At 45.4% G+C, this 15425-nt stretch overlaps 1 protein-coding gene across 6 annotated transcripts in view; it reads right to left on the bottom strand.

Moving 5' to 3' along the window:
• SPRED2 (sprouty related EVH1 domain containing 2) overlaps positions 1–14885 on the bottom strand; it is a 120513-nt gene extending 105628 nt beyond the window's left edge. For 4 of the 6 annotated variants that reach the window (XM_054546649.2, XM_063713285.1, XM_063713287.1 and 1 more), the window contains exon 1: positions 14008–14776. Coding sequence is in view for 2 of the 6 variants with exons in the window: in XM_054546648.2 (XP_054402623.1) it covers positions 14008–14033 (26 nt within the window). In the remaining 4 variants the exon portion in view is untranslated. 6 annotated transcript variants of the gene reach the window in all.
• Positions 14886–15425: the final 540 nt, after the last annotated feature.

The following is a 15425-nucleotide window of genomic DNA, read 5'->3' as shown; positions in this document are numbered from 1 at the left end:
TAACAGTACTGAAACCAAACAAAAACAAAACTTCACTTGGGTAATTCTAGGCTGTATGTCTGATTTACAAAATAAGTTGGCTAATTTTGTTCGGAATTTCACAGCCCCCTTGACCATCTTCCCCAACAACCATCTCTTCAGAATATAGGTTTCTATATCCAAGCTCACTGCATTTAACTAAAGTCAGAGAGAAAAATCCAGTGAGATGTCAGACAGAATTATTAGTGGTCTCCCTGACTCCAGCCTAGCCTGCACTCTCTAACTAATCTGTTTGATTCTACCAACATATCACTTCTTCGTCTCTTTGTTTCAAAGCCTCAACCAGCTCTGTTCTACTCAAAGAACAAAAGTCCAAATACATACTTTGTCAGCCTGGCTGGTACTCAATATCCTCCGAAATTTAGCTTCAGCTGACTTGACTGGCTTTCTTTGAGCTCCCCCAGCATAAACTCAGACATGGAGTGTCCCTATCTGTGGAAGAAACCTTTGGACATGAGATATCTCCTCTCCATCTTGCTGACCTGTCTCCTCCCCTAAATACTACCATCATCCTTTTCTGAGTCCTCAAAGACTCAAGACTCACCTTGTCGGAAGTGAACTCTCCCCTGGCTGGTGCAGTGATAAATATTTCTTTCTTTCTTTTCTTTTTCTTTCTTTTTTCTTTTTTTGACAGGGTCTCACTGTTTCCCAGGCTGGAGCATACTGGCACGACCTTGGCTCACTGCAACCTCCGTCTCCTGGGTTCAAGTGATTCTCATTGTCTCAGCCTCCCAAGTAGCTGGGACTACAGGTGCACACCACCACGCCCAGCTAAGTTTTTGTATTTTTAGTAGAGATGGGATTTCACCATATTGGCCAGGCTGGTCTCAAACTCCTGACCTGAAGTGATCTGCCCGCCTCGGCCTCCCAAAGTGCTGGGATTACAGGTATGAGCCACCGTACCTGGCCTTTAATTTCTTATCAATTTTTTCTTATTTTAAACAAGACTATTATGCTTATAAGTAAGAATAAAAGTCTGTGTTTTTAAAATATAAATTCTGCTTGCAATATTCAGAATGAAAAGAGTCCTTAAATATTACTTTATTATTCAATCTCTTTATTTTAGAGATGAGAAAACTGAGTCTGGGGATGCTGACAATCTTGCTCAAGGCCACACAGCAGGTCAGTGGCAGACCTAAGTTTTCTGACTCCCATCCCAGAACTTACCACACTTAGCAACCAGGTACCTATCTTCTTTAGACTTAGTATCCACATTCAAGAGCTTTCAGTGTTGAGTGTATCCCCTTTTCCACTTGTGCACCACACAGACAAGGTGTTCACACAAATGCTAACTCCAAGAGTAGAAACGGGACAGAGCTGGCAGACAGAAGATTCACTCCCCTAACTCTTCCTCCTTTAATCAGAAGACCCAACTTTATACCTAGTCTGTAGGTTAGACTCACTTGTAACTCCCCCCATCCAACTCCAACTAAACATGTCCTTTGCTTTCCTTCAGACCTTCCACTAAATCCACTCCAGAGTACCAAGGCACCTTCTGTGTATTCATCCCTCACCCCCAAAGAGTGCCCACACTTACATTCTTATATCCAGAATGCAGTTCATAACAATAATTCCCAACTTCCCAAGCACAAGGACTCAAAGGGAAAAAATTCCGGGAGCGCTTCCCTTCACAGGGATTATAGTTGTGTGTGTGTGTGTGTGTGTGTGTGTGTGTGTTTATTAACTGTGAGCAAAGAAAAATATATGCCAAACATCCACTGTGAATTCAGTAGTATTGTAATAAGGTTGTATTTTATTATTCTACAAATGTAGCTACATACACTGAAAGACAGCAATACATATACTTGGGAGACATTACGTATTTGGTTCACAAACAATGCATGGAGTGCATATAGTTTCCCAGACACTTGTTTGGGAACCACTGGGTGGTAGCATCAGTTCAACACTTGCAGATGACATATCTAAATGCTGGGGAGAGACCTTAAGTTTTATTCACCTTCTTCTGAAAGAAAAATGTGACAGCCAGGCCAGGCGTGGTGGCTCACACCTGTAATCCCAGCACTTTGGGAGGCTGAGGTGGGCAGATCACTTGAGGTCAGGAGTTCAAGACCAGCCTGGACAACATGGTGAAACCCCTTCTCTACTAAAAATACAAAAATTAGCTGGGCGTGGTGGCGCTTGCCTGTAGTCCCAGCTACTTGGGAGGCAGAGGTGGGAGGATGGCTTGAAGCCAGGAGGCGGCAGTTGCAGTGAGCCAAGACTGCACCACTGCACTCCAGCCTGGGCAATAGAGTAAGACTCTGTCTCAAAAACAAAAAACAAAAAACAACAAAAAAAGGAAAAATATGACAACCTAATGAAGATACAACCAGAGGGTCTACAGTTTATTTCAGATTTCCCATTGCACCCACCTCCGTGTTGGAGTTATTGACAGCACAGGCCTTCATATTTTTAGTACCTCTTTTGGGGGAAAACAAAGGGGCCTCTCACTTATTTCAGTCCTCTAGTTTATTCTTGTCTTTCCCAGCAAAGCTGCCTCAAGTAGAAAGCCCTATTCCAATTCATATTCCAGTCTCTTCCCGATTTCTCACCAGAATTATCTCTAAAGAGTAAGCACTGACAAGTGATGGATAATTTGCATTTTAACCCTATTCAAATTTGGGTAAATGGTTTAATATGCATGCTAATATTCCATCATTATTCCAATTAAGGAAACTATTATGTTAAAGTGTTTAATCAGGAGAATTAGGGAGAACTCCAGACACCTAAAATTAACCTCTAATAGTCTTAACATTCATTTCATTTAAGTGCAATTTGCCAAGCTACAAGCAACTCCCGCTTAAGACTTCTACTTAGGCACGTGGGGATTCCTGATAAGACCTAAAAGCAATTCATTTCCTAACTACATTGCTGTCTAAAAGAATAAACTAAAAGGACCACAATACAATCAAATCCCCAAGCAGTCACATTCCAAGAGATTTAAACATCATCATCTTGATTCCCAGTAACAACAATGCTCTTTGCATCAGAAACAACACAACCACTTCCTCTTTCTCTGACCTTCTCTGTTTAATTACTTCCTGTGATTTCTTCTAGGGCTGAGCGCCCAAGCTTCCCAGGGCGGCAGCCTTTCCGTGCATACATGACTGATTTGTCTGACAGTCAGACATTACACATACAGTTTGGGACATCACATTTCTTTTTAAGTGATGGATCTCATGGGCCTCCTGGCATTCACCAAGAACTTTCTTTCAGCCATAAGAAAAGAAAAAATTCTTCTAGTACATTTCCATCTAAAATCAAGCTGTACCTCAAAGTTGTAAGTCCTGCCAAGAATGGGGAAGGACAGGCACCTGATGATACCTCTCAGTGTATGAGCACCACCTTCTTATCAAATGAGCCTCTTCAGCAAACATTCAAAATGCCAAAGATGTGAAGTCATCTTTTTATTAGGGTCTGGACAATGAAGATAAAACCATCACAGCCATGGATAAGCCCATGAACCCTCAGTGGCATCATTCCTGGGGAGTTTGTTAAGAATGCAGTATCTCAGGATCAGAATCCTCATTTTACCAGATTTCCCCAGGGAATCCCTATGTAAGCTCAGGTTTGAGAAGCACTGCTACAGGATCCTCCCCACAAAACAGCAAGGCTACATACAATACAGATGCAGGTGAACACCATGCTGTGTTAGCCATATTGCTCTCACAAGCTTTCCATCAGGGGTAAGTTGGCTTACTCTTTCCAAAACAAGTATTTGTAGAGTTGCTGTTTGTATCTCAGTACAGAAAAGGCCACCTGGATGGGCACTGGCTCCCTACTGCATAGAGCTGAACAGGAATGCAAGGAAGAAATGTCACTGCATAGTTCTGAGGTGTTTACAGGATTCTAAATGAGTTCTAATTTCATTTGCTCAACAGTAATATAAACCAAGCTTTTCAGACAACACAATTTTTTATACGAGAAAACTGAGGCCCTGTGAGGTTGTAACACAGATTGTTGTTCTACAGATGTTAAGATTTGAAGTCAAAGGACCTGGGTTAAAAATAACAAATCCTGCTGTGTGTGTGTGAGACCTCAGGCAAGATAGTGCCCTCTCAGAATCTTTTCCTCACCTGTGGTATGTGGACGCTTGACGGTTGGACATATTCCATCCATGTGTGAATGTGTACGTGCTTGTATGTACAACACACACACACACTCTCTCTCTCTTACCCTCACTCATTCTTTCTCTCATACCTAAAAACGACTTGAAAAGCTTGCTTGTTCAAAGATTCCAGCAAGGGCCTGTAGGTCCTTCAATGCTGTGCATGAAGAGTTCCCCTACCCCAAATATGAGAACCCCAACACGTCACATTTCTAGTCTGCAGTTCCAGGAGGAACCCAGCAGGGAGGGGAAGAAAAAGGAAAACAACTCTAGTTAGTAATCAGTTAGTCAGTCATCAAGAGGGCTGTCCTCACACCTTAAAGCAGAAGAAACTGTCTAGCATCCTAGAATGTAAGTGCCCCGAGGGCAGGGACTTCCTGAGCCACAGCTCTGGTATTGTATGGCAGGCTAGGTGCTCTATATTTGCAGTAAGTGAATGTCACGTGGTAGGCATTCAATGGCTAGTGGCTCCCTCTCCTCTGGCTGTACTTCCACTCATTTATTTTATCCAATACAATAATTTATACATAATTTGCAATTGGGGCCTAAGTACATTCCAAATTCAAGTTATTCAGATTCACAGTATATCACACTCCAAATCAACACCTATAATCTAGCATCCCCAATTTTCCTTAGTACAAAAGACATCTTAGAATGGACGGTAAGGTCTTCAAAGGTTTTTTGTTGTTGTTTTTTGTTTTAACAAACAGCAGAGTACTGTTCTGAAATGTGCTCACACACAGACCAATGAGAAGGCAATCATTATTAGGCCTTCAAGGCCAGAGGTGAGCTGTTGAGCCCAGGCACATCATTCTAGCAAGGCAGATTTGCTTTGCGAGTCTGAGCCTAAGAAAAAATCAAACTTGACTTAACCTTTAAGCAAAGGGGAGAAATGTAATAACTATATTAAGACTATAGTGACACTTATGCTGCTTTAAAAGATCTATAAAAATGAGTAAAATTACTGGGATGTTGATAAATTAAACCTTTAGTCTAGCACTACATCTGTATACCCACTCCATCGTCCACTTTATTCCTTGGCTGGAAAAATAAAATGAAACGCCAAACATGGCATTCAAGCAGACAAAACATGTCATAAGCCAAGTGACTCCTAAGAGGATGGTCAGTCCCACCCATCCCCACCAAGCCTACTGACTTTTGTTTTAGAGATAATTTGAATGCTGTTGGTAATAAGGTATCTAGACCACATATCAGGAATGGCATAGGGACGGCAGGGGAGCCAAGGATGCTATTACAGGTAGGTACTCTTACCCTAAGAGAACAGACAAGCTATAAAACTCAGAATCTCAAAAAGCACAGCCAACTGGGATTACTGAGTAAAGGGGCCAATGGTCAGCTGGGCATTATTGATTATCACAGTAGAAAAACTACCAGGACACCATTAGAAAGCCAAAAGAAACAGTCAGTCTTAGAACATGACTTCTAAATCCTAATTATCCTTCCACAAGCTCCCTGAGGAGCCTTGAGCAAGTCATTTCAGCTCTCTAAGGTATAAAGTGAAAATATCGTTTCCTGCCTTGTAAAGTTCATGGATCTCCTCTGCCTTGTAAATTCTGAAAAGAAAGAACACCTTATTACATGACGGGGGACAGACCTGGGGTAGATGGATGCCACTGAATCTCAGTTTCTCAGGTGCTGTGCTAAATGTTTTACCTAGGCTACCTCATTTATACTTTTTTTTTTTGAGATGGAGTTTCGCTCTTGTTGACCAGGCTGGAGTGCAATGGTGTGATCTCTGCTCGGCACACCCTCTGCCTCCCAGGTTCAAGCGATTCTCCTGCCCCAGCCTCCCGAGTAGCTGGGATTACAGGCATGTGCCACCATGCCCAGCTAATTTTGTATATTTAGTAGAGATGGGGTTTCTCCATCTTGGTTGGGCTGGTCTCGAACTCCCGACCTCAGGTGGTCGGCCCACCTCGGCCTCCCAAAGTGATGGAATTACAGGCATGAACCACCATGCCCGGTCCATTTCTACTTTTTAACAGCCTATTAGGTATACAGCAGAATGAACCTCATTTACATTAACCCAGGGCTGGTGGCTTAGGATACTTAGCAGGGTCCCTTAGTGGCAGGGGAAGAGGTACGGTCTCAATCCAAAGCCCATGATTCTTCCACTACCATTATGGCAGCCTCTCCTTTAGTAGTTTTGAAAAAGCAACTCAAAGTCTTTTTTGGATATAGGTATCCAAAAAAGATAATTGTTAAATTATCTTTAAATTGTGAAAAATTGTCAAATTTTTATACACGGTACAATTATTTTTTTCAATTAATGAATATTTACTTCAACCAATTGATAACTGTTTACAGAAAGCCTACTATGTGCTCAGTGTTCTGCCAGGCCATGGGTATGAGGGTTAATAAATTATTCTCAAAGGGCATGGTGGTGTACACCTGTGGTCCCAGCTACTTGGGAGGCTGAGATGGGAGCACTGCTTGAGCCCAGGAGTTCAAGGCTCCAGTAAGCCATGATTGCACCCCTGCACTCCAGCCTGGGCAACAGAGCAAGATTCCATCTCTAAAAAAAAGTAATAAAAATAAAAAATAAAGCTATTCCCATGCCAGGTGCAGGTGGCTCATGCCTATAATCCCAGCTCTCTGGAAGGTTGAGACAGGAGGACTGCTTAAGGCTAGGAGCTGAAGGCCATCCTGGGCAATGCAACAAGACCTCACCTCTACTAAAAATTTAAAAATTAGCCAGGTGTGGTGGCGCACACCTACAATTCCAGCTACTCAGGAGGCCAAGGCAGAAGGATCACTTTGAATACTCCAGCCTGGACAACAGAGCAAGACTCTCTGTTTCAAAAAAAAAAACCCAAAACCAAAACAAAACAAACCTATTCCCACACCTAGAAAGACAGATGGGTCAAGCTTCTCTGTGCATTCTCAGTTAGTATGGATGCAAATACAAAATAAACAGTGCGTATCTGAAAAGTCAGTACTGGAGGCCAGAGCCAAAGCAAAGCAATAAGAAAAAGAAACAAGAGGAATAAATAATGAAAATGGAAAGACAAAGATGTCATTACCAGATGAACAAATGAAAGTCAATTAAAAACTTAACTGATAATTAAGTTTTAAGCATTTATAAATGGACCACAGGAAATATATCGAAGAACAAAAACAACCAGATCTGAAAAATCATTATTTCAGGACACAGAGGAGCCAAAACCATACATTTTAGAAGCTCCCAATATTTGTTCTAATCTCTTCAATCACAAATGTTAAATGCTAAGGGTGAAGTCAAAATCTGTTTCTTTACCTTTACCCTCTAAGTGCAAGTAAACACAGAAAGTTTGTTTTTAAATAAATATTCAACTACCCTTTGAGAGTAGCAGGAAGAACATAAGCACAATTTGATAATATGTGTGCAATATGCCACATGTGAACATAATGTTGATAAACGTTACCTGAGAAAGGGAAATGGGTAGTTATGAAACAATTGTTACTTAATTTAGCAAACTCCCATGATCCTGGCCTAACTTTCCTTCCATGACATGGGACATATGTCAAGATGTAACAATCCTTCATGTCTATCCAGGGCAAGCATATAAAAAATATATTTTGTTCCACGGGGGCACTGGAACATCCATACAAAATATTTCTTCTACTTCAAAGTCACTAAAAGCCCTAGAAAATGCCTTAAAAGCACCATCAATGTTCTAGACTTAAATAGTAATTTTTAAATATTTCTAAGAATAAGTTATCAAGTTTATTGAGATGACGGGGTCTTTTTAAAAAACTCAGCCTAATTTACCTTAGTAAAAACAAGCCCAAACAAATAATCACATACACCAAAACTTTCTGGTCTGCCTCTATTATCACTTGTTCAATTTCTGAAAATTTTGCTGTTAGACTGTATTTGTGTTCAGCTGGCAATACAGGAATGATGCCAATATTAGAGTTCATCGGCACAGCTGTATCCACCCTCAAGTGTTAAGACTCCAACAGAACCCTGCAGCTATTGCAAATTGTTAATACTGTGATTTCTGCAGAGATTCTCCTGCAGAGGCATAGAAACAGGCCCTGTCTTATTGTGGTCAAGATTTTTTACTTGTCAGTTCTCGCAACAATGAATGGAATCAAAATCAGTTTTGAGTTACAAATGACAGATCACTACCACCAGACAGTTCTGCATGGAATTTCCACAAAATACCAGAGGCTCAATGTGAACATGGTTGAGTTTCTCAGGAGGCTTATATATATACCCTAAGTTAACCAAATACAACAATTGTAATTACTGCATTAGTCAGTAGAGATGAAACAGTACTTTAAAATAATTAAATCCATTATTTTATTCAATAGACATTAAGCAACCACAGTGTGCCCAATGGTGTTGGGCCAACAACTAGAAAACTAGGCATTTGAGAAGTAACCTTGAATCCAAAAAGCTCATATTCGGATGCAGAATCTAGCTGGGTATAAGCCTAACTTGAAATAATAATTGCCATATAGTGTAGGGGAAAAATATAATACACACAGACATTGATTTTGCCTTGGATTTTGACTTTGACTTGATTTTGACTGGGAGGAGGGGGTTATGGTGGGAAAGTCAAAAAGGACCACCCAAATGCAATGGCTCAGAGATGGCTGGGGGCATGAGCAGAATGTCACCTACTGGAGAAGTGAAGGAAGAAAGAAGAGAATTTCAGAATAAAAGCAAGAGTAAGCAAATTGCTAAGGCAAAATAGTTTTGGGTATTGCTACTGATCCACTTTTTATATATTGTACTGGTTAAAAGGACAGGAAAGCAGAGGGGGCCAGCTTTAGTCAGAAAGGAGGTTGCATTTGCTAATATTCCCATGGAAACAAACCCAGACCACAACCAGCTGATGGAGCTTAGTCCACTCCAGGTCTATCACCTCACTAGCTGTTCAGCCTTGCACTAGGCACTTAACTTTATACTATGACAGGTCCTAGCTTACAAGCTCCTTAAGGTCCTTCCAGGTTTTTTTTGTTTTTTCTTACTTTTAAGATTTTTTTTTCTTGAGACATGGTGTCACTCTGTTGCCCAGGCTAGAGTGCAGTGGCACAATCACAGCTCATTGCAGCCTCGACCTCCTGGCCTGAAGCCATCCTCTCCCCTCAGCCTCCTGAGTAGCTGGGACTACAGGTGTGTGCTACCACACCCGGCTAATTTTTATTTTTTATTTTTTTGGTAGAGACAGGGTCTCACTGTGTTGCCCAGGCTGGTTTTCCTGGCCTCAAGCCATCCTCCGGGCCTGGGTCTCCGGAAGTGTGGGGATTTTCTGAGGAATAAATCAAGATTCTAATTCTGCACAGTCAACTCCATATTTTTAACATTTAAGGGTTCTACTCATGTACAGTAGAACCATACCCCCTGGTAGAAACATACCTGCCTTTTTAAGGCAAACACAAAGAAAATGGATCAATACTCACTGTATCAGTTTAATTTCCACAACTGTTATTTCAGTTAACGTAGATCTAACATTCCAATAATAACCAACTCTGAATTTGCACTACTCCCATTATCTTTAAGGTGTATCACAGAATTCTCAAGCCCAAATTTATTTAAATCCATTTTAATTCAGTATGCCCCTCATGCTTCACAGCATTTTCTGGGAAGATAAGTGAAGTGAGAAAAATGATGGCAATGACAGATTGTCACCAGTTCAGAAGAATAATAAACAAGCATGATTGGCAGAAAGGCTCCGAGCTCTGAGTCAGAACGACTGAGGCTGGACCCCCCAACTGGTTTGCAGTGGTTAGTTAAGAGCCCAGAGCCCTTCCTGAACCAGGCTACTGGAGTGCTCAATTCCCAGCTCCTTCAGTTACTCATAGGATGACCTTGAGGAAAGGACTTCACCTCTCTGTGCCTCACTTCTCCCATTTAATAGGGATAATAATACCATCTACCTCGCAGGATTTTTAAGAAGACTAAATGAATAAAGTGCTTTAAAAAAATGTTTGCTGTCTCGGGCAACTAACTTGACATCGGCTTTCTCATCAGTTAAATGGGGGTAATACCTTCTTCACAGGGTTATCTGAAAACGAAGCTGAGCCTGAAAGAAATCTATCTCAGTGCCCTGCAAAGAGCCACACAGGGCACCTGTTTTATGCCTAGTCCTGTACTATAAGCTTTACATAGGCTATCTCATTTAATTCTCACAGCAGCTCCACAAAATAGGTAGTATCTATTCCCATTTTGTCCACTCCATATAAAACTGACATGACATACGAAAGCAAACTGCCTTAGATCATAAAGTAAGCAAATGGCTAAGCCTTAAGCCTTAAATACATGTTACAAATGCATTTAACTCGGGGTCTTCGATTGGTCTCTGGCTGAATAACCAGTTATAAAAGACATTTTTGCAGACAATTCAGACAGAGTGTTAAAGACATCAGGGAATTATTAATTTTGTAAAATGTGATAATAGTATTGTGGTTTCACAGAACAGTATTTTTATCTCCTGAGAAGTAAGCTCAAATATTTAGGTATAAGAGTCCCAATGTCTGCAATGTCTTTGAAATGGTTCAGCAAAAATACTTACGCCTGTTTTATTAATGGGAAACCTTTCGACGGTTAGGAAAACTATGACTGAAAGGGAAGCTGCAAATCCATTCCCAGCAAGAAGTGGGTTACAGAGAAGAGTTCATGAAAGGAACAAAAGAGAAAGCTGAATGGCAGCTCGATGTCTCCAGGGTTAGAGCTTGGTTCAGTAAGGTTTATCTTGTCTGCAAATTTCCAAGCCATTCAATGATCAAATGCTTTAAAGATAGTGACAAAATAGGTATGGATTTTAAAAAATTTTCCAACCCTATGCACAGAGGACGACTTACAATAGTTTGCTGATGCTCTTCACTTCTTAAATTATATTCTTAAAAGTCTGTATAATTGTAAATTTTAACATGCATTTCTATGGCGGGGGGACGAAAGAGAGAATGGTCAGTGTATTTTCTATATGGAAGATATCTTTTGGGACCATTATCAACAAGAGCAAAGAAACTTTCCTGAATTACCATATATTAGAAGAATTTTAAATTGACATGGAAAACAACATTAGAAAACAAAACATTATTTTTTTAAATTAAGCACAGTTTTACTATTTGCAAGATTCTGATTTACTGCATTCTGATGCTAAATGAAACAGATATTATCTGGACCATTCAACAAAACGTTTACTACATGTAGACTATCAAGTCTATTTTACCTAAAGTACAAATATATCTTTCCTAGGTCTCCAGTTTGATGCCACCAGTTCTCTTAAGTAGCAACCCCTGCCTGGTTCCAAAGGTATCTGAGAGACCTCAAACATAAAATCACTACAAGAAAAAAATAGATCAAATTCACCCAAAGTAGGAATCTAGCAAAAATCTAAGCAAATATGGCTACCTTAATCAAACAATAATTTTAGCTCTAGACTTAAAGACAGTGGCAGCAAACAACAAAATAACAAAAAAGCAATCACAGCAAGCTCTGTAATTCAGAGAGAGAAATCTTACTGTCACTAACATTTAAAAGGAATTTTTCAGATGCGTCATTACACAGGTACGTTGAACAAAATAATGGACAGTGGCTACCATGGCAGTTTAAAGCCCACGAAGTCGCTTTCTTCTCAGGCATTTTAAGTTTTGTGCCAAGGTCATCACATTAAAAATAACCCCTATAAACCCATTTCTTCAGTGGCTGAGGTGCCAAGGCTTTCTCAGTCTCTAAGTGAAACTAGAACTCCTCAAATATCTATCCTCTCAACTGGACTTGTGACAGCAGTGGAGGCTGCGGCTTCATGCTGAACTTGCTCTGAGAGCCTAAAATGGAGCTATTCTTTCCTCGCTGGTGATCCCACTCGAAATCCTTCTGCTTTGGATAGCAGATGGAGAAAGATGCAAGGCGGACAAGCTGCCACAAAAAGGGCCAGGTCAGGCCTGTATTCTCAAGGGGTGGAGCCAAGGTAGAGTGGTCAAACCTTTCCAAGAATCTGCAAGGCCACAGCACAGCAACCAGCCTCACTGCTACTACTACTCTGTGTGCAGGTACAATCGAGGGCCCATAAAAATACTGATTTATTGGCCACGTTCAAAAGGCAGCAAGGCCCAGCAGCATATTCCTTCTCTGTATTTCAGCCCTAAAAGCGCAACTTTTTTTCATTTTACCATTTTAAGATGCTATATACGAAGACAAAGCAAAACGTCTGAAATAGAAACACCAGCAGATGCGGTGGGACGTCTGCGACAGGCACACCAGCAGGGATCCTCTCCTGTGACGGCTGTCTGGAAGATCAGGGGTTACTGCAGTCAAAGTACCCTGGGGACTCACAGGAAGGAAATTGAAATTCCCTTTCCCAAACACCAGCCCCACTCTAGCCCGGACTGGCAACAGCAAACGCCAAAGGATAAAGGGGGTATATTTAATAAAGTGAGTAGATTTCCTAGAGTAGGGCACAGCACTGTCACCTGCTGCAAGAGACAAGCCTCCCAGTTGCCCAGCCCTGAGTCACTTCCCCTCCCAGTACTCTTGAGGCTCAATGCCTGCGGGGGGCAAAAGACCTGGGGCCTCTGGAGCACGCCTCCCGCAGCCCGCACTCCCCTGCAAAGACGCGCGCGGGGCCTCCCTCCAGGGCGCGTCCCCGCGGCTGCCAACCGGCTCTTTGCGCCCAAGCCCGCGGCGCCGCTACCTTGGCTAATGGCAGCACTGAATGAAAGGAACCGATACAGGCTCCGGATTTATGAATGTGCAGGGGAGGAGGGGAGGGATATCATGTGACAATAAAGGAGCGCGTCTTATTCACAAAAAAAAAAAAAAGTGGCTGGTGGCGGGCACAGCCACTGAGCAGCAGCGGCGGCCGCCGCGCGGTGACCGCTCAAACCCCAGGCAGAAGACCTGAGGCGTCGGGCCCCGCGGCCCCGCCCCCGTCGCACCCTAGACTGAAAACGCCTCAGACCAGGGAGGGGAAACGCCAAACTGGACCCCTGGACCGCGAGGCAGGAGGCAGCTGCACCTCCGCCCCGGGCTGGCGACAGTCACGGGTCCCGCGCGGGGCGGCCCAGGATCCCTCCGGCGGAGCGCCCCGAGCATTGTTCCCCTTGGGCCCGCGGGCCAGGCACAAGCCCGTGCACGCGCACCCGCGAGGACACTCACATATACACACACACATGCGCCCCCAGCGCGATGCCCCGCACGCCCCCGCCGCACACGCCTCGGTCAGCCCCGAGCAGCCCGACCCCGCAGGACTCGTGTGCCGGCCACAAGCGCGTGCACAGGCACTCACGCGCCGCGGGGCCCCTCGGGCGGCTCCAGCACGCCGGCCCGCGCGGGGACCCTGGCGCACCAGACCCCCGCGCAGCCCGCGCCCGTCCTCCTCTCGCTCCGCCGTGTTTTTTATGAATGAAAATGTGGTATGCAAATGAGAGCGATTCAAGAAAACGAAATGGCGGAGCCTAGGCCCCAGTGGGCTCCGGAGCTGACTGCAGGGCTCGCGGGGCGGCGGGAGTCACAAAGTCACTGTGCAAAAACCCACCGGCCCCGGGAAGTCGGAGTGGGGGTGTCAGGTCTTCCGCTCCAGCCGCCGAGGATTTCGGGGGCGGGGGAGCTGTAAGTCCTCGGAGAGGGAGCGGAGACCGCCCGGAGGTCACCCGCACGCCCTTGGCCCCCGGAGCTGCCACCAGCCCGCCGACCCTAGGCGTGCGCCCGCCAGCCCGCAGCAGTTTTTGCCCCCTCCTCACTTCAACAAGCAGGGAAGCCTTGCGTCCCAACCCCGACAGGTCAGCGAGTCGCTGCACCCCACGCCAAGTTCACCCAATAAGCGTCCCCGCCCGCATCCTCAGCCCCGGCCCCCACGCTGCCCCCGCGGGGCACCCTCGTCCCACCCCACGACCAAACTTACTCGTCCGGGTGTGTTTCTTCGGTCATTTTCTTGTTCACCTAGACGCCTGTCCCGCGGCGGGCAGCTTTGCTCCCTTCATCTTCCTGTCCGCTCGCCCCCCTTCTTCACATCTCCGGAGATCGCCTGATTTGGGGAGGGGGGGCGGCTAGAGATGAAGGGGGCGCCGCAGCAGAAGGGGAAGCAGGGCGCGGGGTAAGGTTTGGGGGAAGGGGTGCAAAGGCAGGCTGCGCGGGGAGTGAACGCCGCAGCGCCGTGGGGAGAGGCGGGCGGAGGCTCCGGGGGCTCGGGAGCGGGCAGAGGGGGCGAGATTTGGGAAGGGGACGGCGGTGGGGGAGAGCAGGAGAAAAACAAGCGCGCCTCGGAGCGGCGGGGACTGCTGCGAGGAGAAGAGCGCCGGCCGCGGGTGGGGGGGCTCAGTCCGGGGTCGCCCCCGGGGGGCCGGGCCAATCACGGTTCCGGGGAGCGGTCGGCGGCCGGGGGAGGTGCGCCTGGGAGGCGGTGCAGGGCGCCCCGTCCGAGCCCCATCTCTCGACTCCACCGATTTACTCCATATTGGATTCTCACCGCCGCCAACAGGAGGAGGAAGTAGGGCGGAAGCGATGACGTCTTCCCAGCGGCCAGAGGTGGTGGAGTGCAAAAAGCTTCCTACTTGCGACCGAAAAAAAAAGGGAGAAGAAAAAAAAAAACTTTGTCCCGCCTACTGAGCACACCCCGCTTCCTCTCCCCCTCCCTCCTGGCTTCCACTCCCGGGGGAGCCGCGGAGCCGAGTTGTTTGCTTGCGCCGCGACCGTCTGGCTCCGAATCCTCCTTGATTAGGGCTCCGGGTTTTAGGAAGCCCGAGAGGAGGGAGGAGGCGGGAGCGGAGGACTCGTACACATCTGGCTCCCGTTTTTGCCCCCTCCCTCCTTCCAAACCCCAAGATTAAAAATCGGGGGGTTGGGCGGGGGCAGAGATGGGAAACTCAAGGGAGGGGAGGGAGTAAAACAGCTGAAGAGGTGCTCAGGCTCAGAGGCACAACTACCCCCATCGCGGGGTGGGAAGGTAGGGGCGGCGCAGGTGCCAGGGGCTGGCTTCTCCAGCCCAACCCAACCAGAAAGGGGAGGGGGTTCGACTTTGCCAAGGTTCTGAAAGGCAGAGGCTTTTCCGTTTCACGTGAATCTTGTGATTTTTTTTTTTTTTTTTGTCTCAATAGAGGAATGGATTTTTGTTTTGTTTTGTTTTGAGATGGAGTCTCGCTCTGTCCCCAGGCTGGAGTGCAGTGGCGCGATCTAGGCTCACTGCAACCTCCACCTCCTGGGTTCAAGTGATTCTCCTGCCTCAGCCTCCTGAGTAGCTGGGACTACAGGCACGCGCCACCACGCCCAGCTAATTTTTGAATTGTTAGTAGGGAGGGGGTTTCACCGTGTTGGCCAGGATGG

Source organism: Pongo abelii, chromosome 12 (genome assembly GCF_028885655.2).
Source record: "Pongo abelii isolate AG06213 chromosome 12, NHGRI_mPonAbe1-v2.0_pri, whole genome shotgun sequence".
Lineage (NCBI taxonomy): Eukaryota > Metazoa > Chordata > Mammalia > Primates > Hominidae > Pongo > Pongo abelii.
The sequence above is the reverse complement of the archived record's forward strand: the minus strand, read 5'-3'. Positions and strand labels throughout refer to the sequence as shown.